At 38.5% G+C, this 19413-nt stretch overlaps 1 protein-coding gene across 4 annotated transcripts in view; it reads left to right on the forward strand.

Annotated features, from left to right (window-relative positions):
• The window catches only part of UVRAG (UV radiation resistance associated), a 287802-nt gene that overhangs the window by 135176 nt on the left and 133213 nt on the right, over positions 1-19413 (forward strand). For all 4 annotated transcript variants that reach the window (XM_037038443.1, XM_037038440.1, XM_037038441.1 and 1 more), the window contains one exon: positions 5136-5262. In XM_037038443.1, the coding sequence (XP_036894338.1) occupies positions 5136-5262 (127 nt within the window). The remainder of the gene's footprint in view (positions 1-5135; positions 5263-19413) is intronic.

Below are 19413 nucleotides of genomic sequence, written 5' to 3' on the forward strand. Positions count from 1 at the left end.
CCTGAAGAATTTGCTTCTATGTTCATGTGAGATATTGGTCGATAATTTTTCTTTCTAATTATGCCTTTTTCTTGTTTTGGTGTTAGGGTGATGCTGGCCTCATAGAGTGAATCAGGAAGTTCTTCTGTATTTTGGAAGAAATTTTAGTGAACTAGCATTATTTCTTTTTTTAAAGTATATTTTATTGATTATGGTATTACAGCTATCCCAAATTTCCCTTTCCCACCCTCTGCTTGGTTCCCCCCTTCCCTCCAGCAATCCCCTCATAGGTCATGTCCCTGGGTTGTGCATGTAAGTTCTTTGGCTTCTCCATTGCCTACACTGTTCTTAACATCCCCTGTGTCTATTCTGTACCTACTCAGTTGTGCTTCTAAGTCCTTATACCTTTTCCCTGTTCTCCCCCTTTTCTTTCCCAGCTGATAACCCCCCAAATGGTCTCCATATGTCTGATTCTATTCCTGTTCTAGTTTGCATGGTTTGCTTTTGTTTTTATTTTTTAGATTCAGTTGTTGATAGTTGTGATTTTGTTGTCATTTTAATGTTCATAGTTTTGATCTTTTTCTTAAATAAGTCCCTTTAACATTTCATATCATAAGGGCTTGATGATGGTGAACTCCTTTAGTTTTACCTTGTCTGGGAAGCACCTAATGTGCCCCTCATTCTAAACAATAGCTTTGGTGGATAGAGTAATCTAGCTGTAGGTCCTTGCTGTTCATCACTTTGAATGCTTCTTGCCAGTCCTTTCTGGCCTGCAAAGTTTCTTTTGAGAAGTCAGCTGATCGTCTTATGGGAATGCCTTTGTAGATAATTCTCTGCCTTTCTCTTGTTGCTTTTAAGATCTTCTATCTTTAATCTTTTGTATTTTAATTATATGTATCGTAGTGTGGTTGTCTTTGGATCCCACTTGTTTGGGACTCTGTCCTTTCTGGACTTGCGTGTCTAATTCCTTTGCCAAATTAGGGAAGTGTTCTTTCATTATTTTTTCAAATAAGTTTTCAATTTCTAGTTATTCCTCTTATTCTTCTGGCATCCCTATGGTTTAGATGTTGGTCCTTTTGAAGATGTCCCAGAGTCTTCTTAAACTCCCTTTGTTTTTTTTTAAATTCTTGTTTCTTCATTTTTTTCTCGTTGAATGTTACTTCTTTCTTAAATTCCAAAACATTGATTTGAATCCGAGCTTCCTACCCTTCACTGTTGGTTTCCTGTGGATTTTTCTTTATTTCCCTTAGTAGGGCCTTTATATCTTCTGCCATAGTCAATGAGATCTATGAGCATTCTGACCATCAGTGTTTTGAACTCTGCGTCTGATAGGTTGGCTATCTCTACATTGGTTAGTTCTTTTTCTGGGGTCCTGTTCCTTCATGTGGGCCATATTTGTTTGTCTCCTGATTTTGGCTGCCTCCCTGTGTCTGTGTACTAGGTAGAGCTGCTTTGGTTCTCTTTTAGGGTACCTGTTAAGTCATGTGGGACAGACCCTTGGACATTCGCCTAGGTGGGACAACCATGGCTCTGTGTGTTTGACAGGAGTCAAAGAGGGGACAGTGCCTCTGCTGGCTGACGTCTGGGGCCTTGCCTGGCCCTCACCCCATTTCTAGTCACTTCACCCACTTTCTGCATGTGACTGATGCCCCTCTAGCTGCTGTCCTGGTTGTGGTTCCCAGGGTGGGTGGGCAGGTTTGCATGATTTTTTATTTTCTTTTAGATTTTATTTACTTATTTTTAGAGAGAGGAAGGGAGGGAGGAAGAGAGGGAGAAAGACATTATTGTGTGGTTGTCTCTCGCATGCCCCGCACTGGGGACCTGGCCCACAACCCAGGCTTGTGCCCTGACTGGGAATGGAACCACTGACCCTTTGATTCTCAGGCTGACACTCCACTGAGCCACAGCATCCAGGGAGGGTTTGTGTGTGTTTTGGGCTTCCCTGAATAACTGGCGGTTTCTTCCACTACCCCAACTCTCCCTGGGTTTACAGCCAGGATATAATGAGGCTTTCTTTTTCCCGATACTGGGCAGTCGGCCTGGGGCTTAGCTTGCTTGCTCACACGGTGATTTTTATGTACTGTGAATGTGGGGCTGCCTATCCTGCAGGCCGTCACCACCTGACAGCCTCTCCAGCCCTGCTCCCCGCCACACCGAGTCCTCTTTTCCTGGATACCCCACCTCAGCCCCTCCTACCCGTCTGGATGAGTACAGCTTCTTTAAGGCCTTGGTTGTCAGACTTCCATAGAGTTCTGGGTGATTTTCTGGGAATTCTGGGTGTTTTTTGTTTTTAGTTGTGTTCCTTCTTATGGTTGTGCAATGAGGTGAGTAGTGTTTACTTATGCCTCCATCTTGACTGGAAACTCCTAAGAACTAGCATTATTTCTTATTTAAATGTTTGCTAAAATTCACTTGTGAAACCTTCTGGGTCTGGTGCTTTCTGTTTGGGGAGATTATTAAATAAATAAGTAAATAATATATATTATAAAATATGTTTGTATAAATATAATATGAATATTTATATTATGGGATATAAAATATATATAAAAACATTGTATATTTCTATGATAAAATATTTAAATAAATAAAGTATATTTATTTCTTTATCTCCCCCCCTGCCCCAATTATCCATTTTACCCAGAGTGAGTTTTGTTAGATTGTCCTTAAAGCAGTTGGTCCATTTAATCTGAGTTACAGATTTGTGGGCATAGAGTTATTTATAATATTCTTTATTCTTTTAAGGTCCATGGGATCCATTGTGATGGCCCCTTTTTATTCCTTATATTAGTAACTTATGTCTTCTCTTTTTTTTACTTGGTTATCCTGCCTAGAGTTTCATCGGTTTTATTGACCTTTTTAAAAAAAAACAGTTTTTATTTATTTTGTTGTTTATTTTTGTTATTTTCACCACTGAATTTACTCTGTTTGGGGTTCAGTAACTTCTTGAGTCTTTTATTTCTTTTGCCTAATTTGGGAAGCTTTAACCATTATTTTAGTGAGTGCTCTTCCATCCCTGCCCCTCCCCCGCCTTTCCTCCTAGTACTTGGTGATACAAGTGTTAGTTCCACAGACCCCAGAGGCTCTGTTCATTTTCCACAGTCTGTTTTCTCTGTTGTTTACACTAAAATTAGAGTTTATGTCCTATCTTTCAGCTCAAAGATTCTTTTTTCTGTTTCCTACATCCTGCTCTTGAGCTCGTCCACTGAGTTTTTTATTCCAGCTATTGCTTGTTCTACACTTCTATTTGGTTCTTTTCTGACGTCTTTTCTTTCTTTCTTTGTTTCTCTCTCTCTCTCTCTCTCTCTCTCTCTCTCTTTCTGTTTCTTGGCCAAGATATTGTGTTTTTCCAGTTTTTTCAAGTATGTTCTTAATTGTTATCGAAGTATTTTTACAATGGCTGCTTTCAGGTCCTTGTCAGAAAGTTTTAACATTCTGTCGCCTCATCGTTGCCATCTATTCATTATCTTTTTGCATTTATTTGATATCTTTCTGGGTTTTGGTGTAAGTATTTCTTATCGAAACCAATACATTTCAGGTATTGTATTATGAGTCTCTGGATTTTATTTAAGCCTTCTGTTTTACCTGGCTTCCTCCAACACCTCTCTCTCTCTNAGTTTTTTATTCCAGCTATTGCTTGTTCTACACTTCTATTTGGTTCTTTTCTGACGTCTTTTCTTTCTTTCTTTGTTTCTCTCTCTCTCTCTCTCTCTTTCTGTTTCTTGGCCAAGATATTGTGTTTTTCCAGTTTTTTCAAGTATGTTCTTAATTGTTATCAAAGTATTTTTACAATGGCTGCTTTCAGGTCCTTGTCAGAAAGTTTTAACATTCTGTCGCCTCATTGTTGCCATCTATTCATTATCTTTTTGCATTTATTTGATATCTTTCTGGGTTTTGGTGTAAGTATTTCTTATCGAAACCAATACATTTCTGGTATTGTATTATGAGTCTCTGGATTTTATTTAAGCCTTCTGTTTTACCTGGCTTCCTCCAACACCTCTCTCTCTCTCTCAGGTAAGGGAAGGGAAAGGTGGCATCTCATGACTGCCAGGTTGGTGTGGAAGCCCAGTTTCCAAGACTGCTTCTTCCACTGATGCTCATTACTGCTTGCTAGCAGTGGGAGCTCCAGCTGTCCACTAGGCCTCACTGGTGCTTACCTGTGGGAGGCGTTGGAGTGCCTTGGCACTGCCTGCCATGGCTTCTACTGATATCACGAGGGGCCTATTAGTGTTCCTCAGTAGTGAGATTTTTGACTGACTACTAGGCCTGCTCTGACATCACCCAGCAGGGAGGGTGAGGGTCTCCTCTGATTGCTGCAAGTCTAGGCTCCGCCTGTGGTGTCTATTGCCGCCATGGGGGGCTTGGTTGCTTATTACGTGGCAGGGATGAAAGCCCAGGTCTCTACTTGGCCTTCTCTGAAATCTGCGAGATATTAGAGCATCTTGGTTCAATAATTTGACCAGGATGGAAATCTACCCTTTTTTACTGTGGATTTGCCTATTCTGGACATTATTTCATATAAATGGAATCTGTGGCCTTCTTAAACTGTCTTTTTCCAGTTAGCATAATGTTTTCAATGTTGTGGCATATGTCAATACTTCATTTCTTTTTATTACCGAATAATATTCCATTGCATAGATATGGCACATTTTATTTTTCTGTCAGATGATGGACATCTGGATCGATTCCACTGTTTGGCTATTATGAGCAATGCTGCTGCGAACATTCATATTCAGGTTTTTGTGTAGACATATTTCTGATTTTCTTGGGTACACACACCCAGAAGTGGGATTGTTGGCTTTTATGGTAACTCTTTTCTTAACATTTGAGAACTTCGTTTCTTTTCTGTTATTCTTTTTTATCTCATTGTATTGTGAAGTTAGGAAAGAGGCCTGAGATACCATGTGCTGTCTTTTGGGTTCTTAGAAAGAACTGTCCCCAGGCTTCAGATTTATTTTTTCTCTTACTCTTTGCTTATATCTGTACTCTTACCATTGAAATTATAGGTACTGCTGATTAGGCTACTGAACAAATGTTTAAGTTAGATGAGTATTAAAGTGCTTTAAACAATTGTTCATTATGAAACATTATGTGTGCATAATTTATTCATAGTCATGATTTTTGTATTCATAAATTTACCTGTGCTTTTAATTATTTAGAAAAAAGAAAGCGAGTGCCTGCAATTAAAAATTTTGGTGCTTCGAAATGAACTGGAAAGACAAAAGAAAGCTTTGGGACGGGAGGTGGCATTACTGCATAAGCAGCAAATTGCATTGCAGGACAAAGGTAAGTAAGAACACCTTACGAATAGTCTAGCCTCCATGTTCACATTTTCCTTCCTTCTTCCGGGGCTCAATTGTCATCTTTGTTCAACTGTGCTGGTGTAACTTAAAAATTTTTGAAGTATTTTGAAGTTGATTCATACAGAAAAATGTATGAATATATGCAACATACTATATTTCAAATTTCAAAGTGAGTATACCTATATAAGCAGAATCTTGATCAAGAAACAGAGCATTATAAGGACCCTGGAATCTCAGAAACTTCCTATCCCATCCATTCTGTACATCTCCAGCCAGACTAACTGCTGCCTTACTGTACCAAAGATTGGTGGGTTTTTGTCTTTTTGTAAAGATTTTATTTATTTTTAGAGAGCAGAGGAGGGAGGGAAGAAACATTGATGCATGAAAGAAACATCGATTGACTGCCTCTTGCAAGCGACCAAGTTGGGGCTTGGCCTGAAACCCAGGCATGTGCCCTGACTGGAATTGAACCAGCAGCTCCCCGGTTTTCAGGAAGATGTCCAGTCCCCTGAGCCACACCAGTCAGAGTCAAAGATTGGTTTTGCTTAATTTTGAGCTTTGTACAAATAAAATCATATAATATATACATTTTATGTGCTGGCTTTAGTTCAACATTTGTTTGTAAAATTCATCCCTACCTGCATGCAGTGTGGTTTTAGTTTATTCTTACTGCCAATAGTATTCCATTGTATGGATATGAATTTATTCTTGCTTTTGGCATTTCAGTAATTTCTAGTTTAGGACTAGTACAGATATTGCTTCATGTATGTTATAGTACATGTTTATTAATGAAGTTTTTCTTTTTCTTTTCATTTGCATTTCTGCTGGTTATAAATCTAGGAGCAGAATTACACAGTCATGGGCTACGCATATCTTTAGCTTTTGCAAATTGTGTCCAAACCTTTCCAAAGTGGCTTTGCCAATTTATCTCCTTTCCGTCCAGCAGTGTATCAGGTCTTTTGTCTTCCTTGTCGGTGTTTGGTACTTCCTGACTTTTGTAGTTTAGCCTTTCTGTTAAGGATGATGTAGTATCTCCTTGCAGTTTTAGTTCTGATTTCCCTGAAGACTAATGAAGTTGAACACTATTTCATGTGTTTCTTGCTGGTTGGGATCTACTCCTTGGTGAAGTACCTGTTGAAGTCTTTCCCCCATATTTTTATTGGCTTGACAGTATTTTTGAGAGGAGTTCTTTATTTGTAATGGATATGGGTTCTTTGTTTGAATATGCATTAAACGTATATTCTCCCATTCTGTTGCTTGCTAGTTCATTCTTATTTTTTTTTTTAAAGATTTTATTTATTTATTTTTAGAGGGGAAGGGAAGGAGAGAGGGAGAGAAACATCAATGTACGGTTGCCTCCCATTCGTCCCTTGCTGGGAACTGGCCTGCAACCCAGGCATGTGCCCTGACTGGGAATCGAACCGCGATACTCTGGTTCGCAGGCCTGCACTCAATCCACTGAGCTACACCAGCCAGGGCCTCATTCTTTAATGATACCTTTATATGAACTGAAGTTCAATTATATCAGGTTTTAAAAAAAATATTTAAGGCTTTTTGTAACCATTTTAGGCCTTTGCCTATTTTAATATCGTGAAGATGTTCCTCTATGGTTTATCTTAAGTGCTTTACTATTGTACTTCTTACATTTATATTTATAACTTATTAGGGATTGATTTTGTGTGCGTGATATAAGGAGTCAAGATTCATTTTTTTCATACAGATATTCAGTTGACCCAGCACTGTTTATTGAAGACTTCCTTTCTTCTCTGCATGCAGTTTCACTTTGGTCGTGAGTCAGGTGACCGTATACCTATGTGTCTGCTACAGGAGCCTCTGTTCTGGTCCGTTGACCTATTTTTCTGTTCTTTTGCCATTATCTCAGTGTTTTAATTTTTTCTCGTGTTATAATTGGCCTTGCTCTCAACGTTCTGCTTAGTGTTTCTTCAAGATCACCTTCATTATTTTTGTGCTGTTGCATTTCCATATGAATTTTCTTTCAGAAAAGAAAATCTTACTAGGATTTTCAGTGGGACTACATTTAATGTATTTATCAATACAGTTGGAGGATAATGAATGTCTGCAATGCGTCTTCTAAGACCAGGGAATGGTATTGGCCTTTATTAGATCTTTGTAAGACACTACTGAAATTAACTAACTAGTATATGGATGTTTCTCATGATTTATTGAACTTCTTTCTTTTGATGTTTTATGATACTATGGTGAACATCTTTAAATTTTATTTTCTACTTGTTTATATTTAGAAATATAATTGATTTTTTTCAGGAGTATTGATTTTCATTATACGTGCAAAGACAAATTAGCAGTTGCTGATATTAGGGCCATGGCCCTGTAGCTTCAGCTCTGGCTCTGCTTATTTATTTACTTACATTGTGAGTCAATTGTATTTATAAATAAATCTAATATTTAGTGAATCTTGAGCAAAGTAAAAATATTTTAAAAGCACTCGAGTCCCTGGTATTGGTACATTGAAAGAGAGTGTATTTTTCACTTTGCAGCTTTCGTGTAGAGTGTATGCTAGCCAGTAGTGAAATGATTTGCTAATGTGAGTATTACTAGTGGCTTCTTACATATTAAGCCTTTTCTTTGGCACTTGGTTCTTAGCCCAAGAGTTCAGTTAAGATACAAAGTCAGTAACATATAATATTTAATCTTTGCTACCAATTTTCCTGAATGGACCACAAAGGAATTACTTACTTCTGCATCTTCTTTATGCATCTGTGCAGTAAGGATAGCTAGCAGCTCATAATATTGCCATAGAGATTAATTTGTGTAAACATTTGGGAAGAAACCAGGTGCCTGTTATATATTTTATATTTTTTTGTTTACAGAATTATTGCAGTGGGATGATTTATTGGAAAGAGCAAAAAAGATAATTTTTATCCATGCTGCTGAGTGGCCACATGACTCTGAGGGCCTCATTAGGCTGTAACCATTAAGTTCCCCGTTCCCATCCCCCCGAGGCATTGGTTCTCAGCTTGTGGTCTGCAGCAACTTCCAGCTGGGTCCTGAGCTGATCTTTTCAGTACTGATGTTTATTAATGTATATATTTTCATTTCTGGTGGATATTAGTAGTTTAACTTATGATGTTTAATAAAAAATGGATTTCCCATCACTAGTGTCCTAAGCTGGATAACCTTCCTATTGAGTAATTAATTGTATGTTGGTTTACAGAGCCTTGTGCCCCAACTTCACCCGCAATCTCTGAGAAGCAGCAACATTCTATCTAAAGGAGTTTGCTTGAAGTTCAGTTTAGAAAATGGTTTGAAACATTGATCCTGAGGAAATATACTTAGTAGAACCTAAATAAATTATATAAATATTGGTAAAATTTAAGAACTCAGTGGTGCCTACAGAGTGATATTAACTTTATAGAAACTTCTTCCCTAATCTTTGTGGGAAGAAGCTGTTTTTTAATGCAGTTAGTGTCTTCATGGTAACAGTAACATATGTAGTACTTTATAGTTAGAAAGTGCTTACACACGGATTATCGTAGTTGATGCTTAAAGCATTCCTGAAAGCTAAGTATGGCCAGTATGTTACCTTCACTTCACGTACGAGATGCCAAGAAGGTGAGTGGCCAGCCTCAGACAGACAGAGACACAGTTGAGTTGCAGACCCAGACTTTTTGTCTCCAACTTCTGTACTTTTCTCACTGTTTTATAGTATTTAAAACTTTGCGAAGTACGTTTATTTGGATCTTGCATAAATCCTATGAAGCAGATAACTTATCAAGTTTCTATAATATGTCAGATATTTCACTTAAGGTATATCATTTAATTCTTAAGACAGTCCTAGAGATAATAATTTTTACCTCCTTTTTCTTGGGGTAAAAGAACTGGGACTCAGACATTTCTCAGTGTCACACGAATAAGCAACAGATCCAAATTCGGGTTTAGGTTTCTTTGATTCCAGAGCCTGTCTTATTTCTACTAAATAAAATATCACTATTCTTTTTTCGAGTATGTGTCCAACATGTAACCTGATGGTTTGTGAGTTTTCCATTTGGTCTGTGGGCTTACAGACGGAGGACTGGGCTTGCCTCTGTTTGCTTTTATTAACAGGTTGGGCGGCATGGATTTGCTTCAATCATTTCTTTGATTAGGTTTCATTTGAGTTAGGAGATTGGAATTGATATGCCGTCCTCTCAGTCTGACCTTAGACAAGGCTTTCAGCTTATTTGGACGTAGTTCCACTTCACAAGCCAAACAAAAGTTTGAATTTTATAGTCAAGATTTCCTACGGCTCTTTCGGTTTTAGTTGTCTCAGGAGGATACGGGCAGAAAGATGGGGATCGGTTCACCTTTGTTACAAATTTCTATATTTCTCACCGTTTGATAACAACGATATACTTCCCATCAACGAAAGATGGAGGAAAGATTCTCTGACCCAAGCGTGTCTATAAATGCCATTTGTTAACTGAAGAGTCATTTGACGGGGTCCACCCCTTGGAATTCTGTAACTAGCTTTATTCAGCTGCTGTTTTACAGATATTTAAATTTGTTTTGGTAAACAAGTGCAAAAACATATACATTGGATTAATGACGTTGTGTGTAAAAGATGTAAAATTTCACTGCTAAGATTTGGAGAAAGAAATTCCTCTTGATAATTCCAGTGAATGAAAAGTTTTGATTTTTTTATTGCCAAAATAACAAATGTTTTATATGATGTTCCCAACAGTTATGATTTTTTTTGTCATTTTATAACAAAGTGTAGTAATCAAGGTCAACTATGTATCTAGTTTGTTCTATTTGATAAACTTCTGTGTTGGTCAATAAATTATTGTGTTCTTTTAGCCTGCATCTCAAATAAAAGTTGAATCACACAGTATATTTACATTGGTACTTAAAGTTCCTGTCAAAACTCCCAGATTTTTATTTGAAGTTATAAAGATATTTTATTTAGTATTATGTAATAACTTTCTCCTTTTACTAAGGTCACAAATTGAAAAAATTACATCTCACAGATTTTATAATTCAAGATATACTTACTTGAAATGATGGTAAAATTTAAATTTTATTAGTCTATGTGTGTGTTCTGCTTTTTTATAGCCATCTGACAGCAGTTCCTAAACAGACTTCCTTTGAAATTGTTACTATCTGCCTTTCAAACGTTTTTGTGCCTGGGGACAATTTTCCCCCAGAATTCACATTGTTAAAGTCTCCTTACTTTCAGCAATTGGCATTGCGTGCAGCTTGTGATGGGCAGGCAGTATAAGCTAGACAACTCAGTGGTTGTGAGAGTAAATTTGGGTCCTAAGTAAGCCTTAGGTTTTCTCAGAATGATTCATCTTTTATATATTTGTGATGATTTATTCCAGTAAAATCTCAATTGGATTGTAGGAAAGTCAAACTCTCATATTTTAATCTCCCGCTTTTGCAATGGAAGGTATAAATGTGTGTAAATAAGACACCTAACAGAATTTTACTTTGGCCTGTTAGCATTTTTTCTCTTCTTACTCCCCCAAAATATTATAAGTGACATTTGCAAAAAACGCATTTACAATCAGAGAGTTCAACCTAGGAGTAAAAAGATCATTAGGCATGTAAAGGAAGTGAGAAAAGCATCAAGTGTGTGTGTGTGTGCACGCGTGCATGTGCATGCGAGCCTTTATCAGCTCTTATCCACATTTATGGAACACCTACAGACAACCGGGCACTGGGTAAGAAGCTAGAAACAGAATGACAGGTGTGATAACTACAGGACAGAGATATGTAGAGGGTGCCATGGGAACACAGGAGATGAGCATCTGAAAATCAGAATATCCAGTAAAGGAGGTGACAGGCTGCATCCAGAAGAATATGTAGCAGATGGCTAGGTCGGGGAGAAGGTAGGGCTACCCAGGTAAAGGGAACACTTTGTTAGGAGATGTGGAAGTAAATTACAGGATTGCAGGTAATTTTAATAAAACTTCAACTAAGGAGACATTTGAGTCAAGGTCCATAGGAGTCTAGAGAGCTAAAGAATTACCTAATTCTAAAGGAAGTTTATATTGAAAGATTTGAAGTTCTGTTTAAATAAGCAAGTTTTCCAAAGACAAAAAATAGGTAGGCCTGTTTTCATGACTACAATGTAAAATGGAAATTAGCCCTGGTTGGGTAGCTCAGCTGGTTAGAGCGTTGCCCCGATACACCAAGTTTGTGGGTTTGATCCCCAGCCAGGGCACATACAAGCATCAACCAATGAATGTATAAATAAGTGAAACAACAAATGTTTCTCTCTCGGATCAGTAAAATAAAAAATAAGTAAATAACATTACATTAGATGTACATTTTAGAATATTCTCTTTGAGGAGCTGAGGATAGAGAATTTTCATTTAGGGAGTTACTGCACTCCCTAAGAAATACACAATTAAAATCTAAAAAGAACAGGAATGAAAGGGAGGAGGGAGTGTATGTGGGTGCAGAAGACATTTAGATAAGAGACTGGGGAGACCCCTTTTACAGAGACTGCTCAGAAAAGGTTTGCTTGAGGAGCTCTGTCTTACGAGCATTTCTGGAGCACCACCCGAGGGGGCAGAAGTGAATAGGCCTGAGCATAGGGAGAGGCCAGTGCCCTGGGAATATAATTTGTTGGAAAGAAAGTTGTATGAGGTGGGGATGGGAGGAGGAGGAATTCAGAATATAAATGAATGTAGTTGTTTTATCCATTGGCCAGGAGGAGAAGGCTGAGAAAATGGGTGCAAGTGAGTTCACGTATTAGGTAGTGAGCAGGACTGTGAAAAAATCCTTTTGTTTCAGGATAGTATGAGCTAAGGTAATTATGTATTGGATTTAGGGGAGGTTTACGGATTTGGGGTAATGTACAGCACAGTACTCTCTAAGAGTGGGAAAGCAAACAAATGAGGAAATTGTACAATTGCTGGATAGTGTGCTTATTTGTGCTTTGTGGTTATTACTTTTAAAACAAAATCAGTCATGTCAGTTATGTGATTTTCCCCAACCACTTAGAGCTTCATAGGGGAAGGTTGAGAGGCAAACATTGAATAACAGTGAAATTATCCCTGTTTTACAGATGAGGAAAATGAAATTCAGAGAAGTTGAGACTGGACTAGAGCCCTGAAAGTAGCATACATGGGATTTTAACCCAAATCTTTCTGATTTTCTAAGTTCATGGGCTTTTCAGTACAGTGCACTGCGTCCCACAGGCTCTACCTGCTATATTTAGGCACTGAAATCAGATCTGACCTTTATAGCTGTCCAGCCAATTGTGTAGAGTTATGCAAAGTATCATTTGCTTCTCATTCCTGTTATAAGGAAGTGCATATATATCAGTTCTTTAGGGAGAAAAAAAATCTCTTGGTCCTAAATTCTGAGAGGAATTTAGCATGCAGTTTCTTATGTGCTAGATATTAAATATCATAGTGAAATATAGTCAATTGCAATTTTGCAAAAGTTATAAGAAATATCTATTAACCCTTGAGAAAGGCAACATCATAAATCATAGAACAGAAAAGACATTTCTGCAGGGAGGGGAACCAAAATAGTCGAAGTCTGTTGCTTTTTGGTCAGCTGACTGGATGTAGAAAATGCAGGAGAAGGACAGTTTATTGGTTTTAACTGTACTTTTTGACTGGGACTGGCCATTGGCCAGTCTGAGACCAAACTGTCTGGGGAGAGAGGCTGTAGAGACCGTATTTTGTTTTGTTGATGGAAGCAAAATTCATATTTCCTAGCTTTAGATTTACAGGAGACAGCACTGATGTTGGTTATTAAAATTAAAGTGCTTGACTTCAGTTCTGGCTGCACAGAGAGGCCATCTGAACAGAGGGGAGCGTTGGGGTATGCAGGGCCCAGCCTTTCAGAGAGCAGTTTTGGGATATTGTAAAGAAAGACATGCATTTTCTTTCCCTCCCCCAGCAAGCCATTGATATGATAGTAGAGAAGCGTGCGTAAAGAGTAAATCTATGGTGATAGCGAGAATAAAAGAAATTGTCATCAGGATAGCAAAGATTTTGACACAAGTCTCAATGACATAAAGTGGGTAGGATTGTGCTGATGAATAAGCTAGAGCAGAGGAAAGCCGAGCCGAGAACACATGTGGGGAAGGCCGCGGTGGGGCTTCCGGTGGGGCTCCCAGAGGCCTCAGCTTGAAACTGGGGTGGAATGGTGGAGCAGTAACTAGAAGGGGGACTTACGGCCTCATTCTCTTTCCTCTAGGAATTTAGAGTGACATCCTATAACATTTGCTCCTACTGCTTTCTAAACATGATGGATTCTTGACCTGGTGAGGGTCGTGGTGTGAGTGTTTGGCATGGAAAGGGGAATCGGAGCTTGACTAGACATTTACAACCCACCCAGAAGGAAAGCATGAAAGGCAGCTCTACCTGAGAGTGAACCTAAATTCATACAGCCCCAGAGTAAAGTTCTCTTATTTGATGGTTGTGATGATTTAAAGTAAAGGTACTAGGTTCTCTCAACACACATACTCTGAAGGAAAGCCTAGTTGTTAACAGGACCCGCCCACGCACACTGAGCTGGCACTCAGGAGTGAAGCCTTCCTTGTAAATCTTCATAGTGACAAAGGAAAGCTGCATCACCTATACTGTTCAATCTAATCGTGTGTTAATGGGTTTGAAGAGAAAAACAAGGGTTATCATATGTTTGAGGGAAACAGTAAGAATGAGAACAAATCGAACAAACAGAAACGCTGACCCAAAACAAAATACAGACATCAGAGAACAGTATTAAAACCCTCAAATTAATATCCTCAGACTTGATTTCCAGCTTCTGCCTACGATGTAGAAAAAAGGGTGAGGGGTTTCACTTCTACCCTAAGAACAAGAGAAAGCTGGGTGATGTACCAAATCTTAACTCTCATTGAATCTGTCAGAGAACTAAGATTGCTGGGCAACCAAGATGTGGTACCTGATATGTAAGGAAAGATGGACATCTCCAAGTAGAGGCAGGATGTGAGGACTGATTCACCAGCGTAGAGCGTGGGGAGAAACTGGGGACACTGTATGAAAAGTAGAGTGATTCAGCTATAGTTTTCAACAAATCGCTGGTCACTATTGTGGGCTGCTGTGAGACTGTAGCAGATAAAAGGCAGTTCACACCTGCTCTCAGTTTATTCTGCATGGACCTAACTCACATGTTCACAACAAAAACTGGATGCAGGATAGAAAATTGTGTAAAGTCTCCCTTGGCAGTGTAGGTCTAGAAGAGAGAATGGATGCTGTTGCGAGAAAGCCATACCCTTCTTCCCTAAGAACAGAAGCATTAAGCCTCTGGGGAAGAGCCTGCAAACCCTGCAGTCCCCAGGGCGTAGGTGAAAACGTTTTGTGAATACCAGAAGAAGAAGTGAAAAACCACTGCCCTTGGGGATGGAACAAAGAGTGTTGGACCTAGACTGTTAGAAATCTCCTATCCTTAGGGGAAGGAGAGTGTTACTGAGAAAGTGTTACCTTGATGGACAGGGACACAGGGTAAGCCTGGCTCAATTGGGATAGCAGAGATGCTCCCTTCCCTACTCCCCAACCAGGCTAGAAAGCGCAAAGTACCAAGCCACAGTAGTTAACCACTAGAGGACAGGCAAGAGCATGGTGAGACAGCTGTACTTGGGTAGAGGTTCCCAGGGAATACCTAAATTGGAGGACAGAGCAGCATCATTGGAAAAAGGGAGCCTCCAGCAAACCGTCTCCACCGTGCCACTGCCACAAAAAGGAGAAGTTAGAGGACGTTTGAAGGTTGTAGTATACTCAAGGTAACCATGGCAGCAACAAAACCCAAATACAGCTCAGCCCCTGACTTTATGGGCTCAACCCCTAAATTAAAAGTAAAAGAAAAAGCTTATCTTTTTCTTTGTTGCCCTGAAAATGCCATTCAGGATTCAATCAAAAGTTTTGAGACAAAATAAGCAAAACAAAAAACCTTTACCACCACCAACCAACAACAAAATGTTGTCAAGAGAAGAAATTAACAGAAAAAGACTAAGAAATGACTCAGGTGTTGGGACTGTCAAAGAGGGAATTTAAAATACTGTGATTAATGTGCTTCAGGTGTTTGTGCAACTGTGGCTAGCGTACACAAACATATGGTCAGTTTCAGCTGAGAGATGAAAACTGTAAGAAATAGTCTATTGGAAATTCTATAAATAATAAAACACCATTCCAAGGATAAAGAATGCTTTTGACAGATTTCATCAGTAGAATTGACACAACTGTGGAAAGAATCATTGAACTTGAAGACGAGTCACAGAAATGACCTGAACTGAATGAAGCTCAAAGAGACTCTCTAAGATAAAACTAAGATAGTTCATTGTCAACACTCCTACACCTCAAGAAATGTGAAAGGAAGCTCTCTGGCAGAAAGCACGTGATACCAGACAGAAACACGGCTCCATACACACAAAATGAGGTTCCTGGAAGTGGGTGAAGTGAAGGTATCATAAAGCCGTTTTTTCTTATTTTCATTGCTTTAAAAGACAATTGGCTTTTTAATATACAAATAGCAATGTTTTGGGGTTAATAACATTGCAAATAGTAAAATATGTGAAGAATTTTAAGAGTGGGAAAGGGAAGAATTAGGGGGGTACTGTTTTTATGTTTCACACTCTATATGAATTGTATAGTATTATTTGAAGGTAGACTTTATTTTTTTAAGATTTTATTTATTAATTTTAGAGAGGGGAGGGAGAAGGAGAAGGAGAGAAACACCAATGTGCAATTGCCTTTCATGCACCCCTTGTTGGGGACCTGGCTCGCAACTCAGGCATGTGCCCTGACTGGAAATCACACCAGTGACCCTTTGGTTTGCAGGCTGGCACTCAATCCACTGAGCCACACCAGCCAGGGCGAAGGTAGACTTTATTAATTAAAGTTATATACTCTAAATTCTGGGGCAACCACTGAAAAGTATAAAATGGAGTTAAGAATAACCCAATAGGAAGGAAGGGGAAATCATAAAAAAAAACATAAAAAGAGTGATAAAGGAACAGAGAATAGGTGGAACATGTAGACAACAACTAGCAAAATGGCAGGCTTTAATCTAAACCCATCAGTGACTGTATTAAATGTAAATGGTCTAAATACTTTAATTAAAAAATAGAGATTGTTCAGATTTTATATGAAAAAAAGGCTTAACTAAATGCTAGCAACAAGAAGCCTACTTTTAATATAAAGACTTAGGTAGGTTAAAGATAAAAGAATGGAAAAAGTACAGAGTGCCAATACTAAGCAAAAGAAGGCTGGAGTGGCTATATACAGGGAGGGGCAAATGTGGGCTTATAGTTGTGAATATGCAAAACAGTTTATTGTATTATTTATTAATTATTGTATTATTTTTCATGTGAACAACTGTAAACCTACCTTTGCCCCAACCTGTAAATATCAAGCATAGTAGCCTTCTGAGTAGAGTATTACCTACAATAAAGACAGAGATCACAATATCATGAAGAGATTGGTTCATGAAAAGACATAACAATTCTAAATGTGTATGAATATAACAGTAGGATATATATATGGATATGGATATACATAGATACATATGTGTATGTACTGTTATATTCATACACATTTAGAATTGTTATATATACATATACACATATATATATATCAAATACTAATAGAACTGAAAGGAGAAATAGCCAAATCCACAAACACAGTTGAAGCACAGTGTTCTTCTCAGTAATGCATAGAACCAGAGAGAAAATCAGTGAGGATAGAGGACCTGAACTGCACTGTCAGCTAACTTGATCTAATTGGCCGTGTACCTACCACTCCACTGGTGAACACCAGCAGAATATACATTTTTAAAATATTTTATTTATTTATTTATAGACAGAGGAGAAGTAAGGGAGAAAATGAGGGAGAGAAACATCAATGTGTGGTTGCCTTTCATGTACCCCTCGTTGGGGACCTGGCCCATAACCCAGGCATGTGCCCTGACTGGGAGTCAAACCAGACACCCTCTGGTTCACAGGCCCATGCTCAATCCACTGAGCCACACCAGCCTAGAATATACATTTTTTTCAAGTACATGGGAGCATTCAGTTAGATAATTTTTGATATAATAAAATAAATACAGAAGAATCAGAATAATACAAAGTATAGCTCCTCACCAAAACAGAAATAGACTAGAAATCACTTCTTAGAAAAATACCTGAAAAATTCTAAGTATTTGGAAATTTACAACGAACACATCTATATAAATCATGGGTCAAAGAAGAAATAACAAGGAAAATTGGAAAATCTTTTGATCTGAATGAAAATGAAGATATAACATCAACATTTGAAGGGATGCAAACTTAGGGAGAAATTTATATTATTTGATGCTTACAGTAGAAAAGAAGAAAGGTCTTCAACCAATAATCTGTGTATTTTAACAACTAGAAAAGAAGAGCAAATTAAACCCAAATCAAACAGGAAGAAAATAATTAAGGGCAGACATCACTGAAATCACAAACAAACAAAAAAAAGTAAAGATTATCAGTGAAACCAGAAGTGTTCATTGAAAAGATCAATAAAATTGACAAGCCCTTTAGCCAGACTGACCAAACAAAAAGAGAAAACACAAATGACCAATTTCAGGAATGAGAGAGGAACAGCACTACAGATCCTACAGAAATTAAAATGATAAATAGTATGTTGAATAACACATGGTAGCATGTTAATTTATAACACGAATTATAAATCATTGAAAATTAAAATAGAATTTATGAGTCTTTATTGATAGTAGATTGCTAATGGAGAAGGGAGGTCTCTTGCTTAGGGAAGAGTGCTGAGTGGTGACTGATAAATATGGAGGGAACACTGGAGTTGGAATGTTAGTACTTTGCAACCATAGTAAAGACTGACTCAACGAGAGGACACCAATCAAGGTTAACTTTGGGTAGACATTTAGATGAAAAGCAGGTGGTCTTCAGGATGGACATCGGGTATGTGATGTCCTTAGACGTACACACCACCAGTCAGGGAGTGTTCTGTGACATGGAACCTGAACAACACGGAAGGAGATTGAGGACACCGTTGCCTCATTGTGATGATCATTCTCCTTATGATGCGACTTCTGGAATTTAGGTTAAGTTCTCTGAGGTATCTTCAGATTCTTAGCTCTTCTCTGTGTGAGGCCAGCTAAACCAAACTCACTCAGATTTGTCCCAGAGCCCACCTGGAACCGATGAGGCGTATTCCCTTTTGACAGAAATGAACTTGATGTGTCTTGGATGCACATTGGCATCCTAAAGCCTGTGGAAAACCATGGCCTCTCAGGTGACACCACTTTCTGGGTCTGGATCTGCTCTTTAACCTCCTATTTAGAAGTCATCTTAGAATTAGAGAAAAGTTTTAAGAGTAAAAACAGTACAGTGATCACCTGGGTTCTTCATCCAGATATACCTATTGTTAGCATTTTACCTTGTATGTTAGCTGGCTAATATATTTTAAAAATTAAATTGTTCTTCACTCTAAAGGGAATCCCCCCGCCCCCCGTTGGTTATGTGATACATTCTAGAAGGTCTTTGAAACTAAGGAGGGTACTTGCATTTCGAAGCCCAGATCTGTCTTGCCCCTTTGTGTGCCTTTACCAGCAGTGTTATAATCGAGGCAGCCTAATGTGTCTGAATGATAATACTGAGAATTTCTGTAGTGGTGGAAGAATTTATGTACATTCTGGTAAAAAGTACGTGTTGTGGTGGGTGGAAGTCGTCAACTTAAATGTCTTCTGAATTCATGGGGGTGAAGATTTGGGGAGGAATTATATTGGGACTAAAGAAGATAAGTGGCATTCCTTGGTTAAGTTTTATTTTAGAGACAGCTGGTCATTTAAGTATAGTTGAGAAAGAAGAGCAAGGCGCTTAGAACTATGTTGGTAAAATTACTCAGATTGGAAAATTTAGTGCTGACAGGCAAACTCCTTTGGCCGATTAATCTACTTGCCCTCCCTGTAGGAGACGTGCAGTGGAGTTTAGGGCACCTTTTCTGTTGGGTCCCAGTTCCTGAAACTTAACGCCTTTGTAGGATCTAGAACCTCGTGAATTGGGGCCTAAAACCGCTTCTCTGTGCTTCAGGGCTGCTGGATTATCGGGCCTGGGGTGTCAAGAACGTAAGACTCTCACTTTCTCAGAGTAAAGATGTAAAAGGATTTTATGATCACATAAAGAGAAATGGAAGTTCCA

Source organism: Sturnira hondurensis, unplaced genomic scaffold (genome assembly GCF_014824575.4).
Source record: "Sturnira hondurensis isolate 20B ecotype Veracruz unplaced genomic scaffold, ASM1482457v3 Scaffold0024385, whole genome shotgun sequence".
Classification (NCBI taxonomy): Eukaryota; Metazoa; Chordata; class Mammalia; order Chiroptera; family Phyllostomidae; genus Sturnira; species Sturnira hondurensis.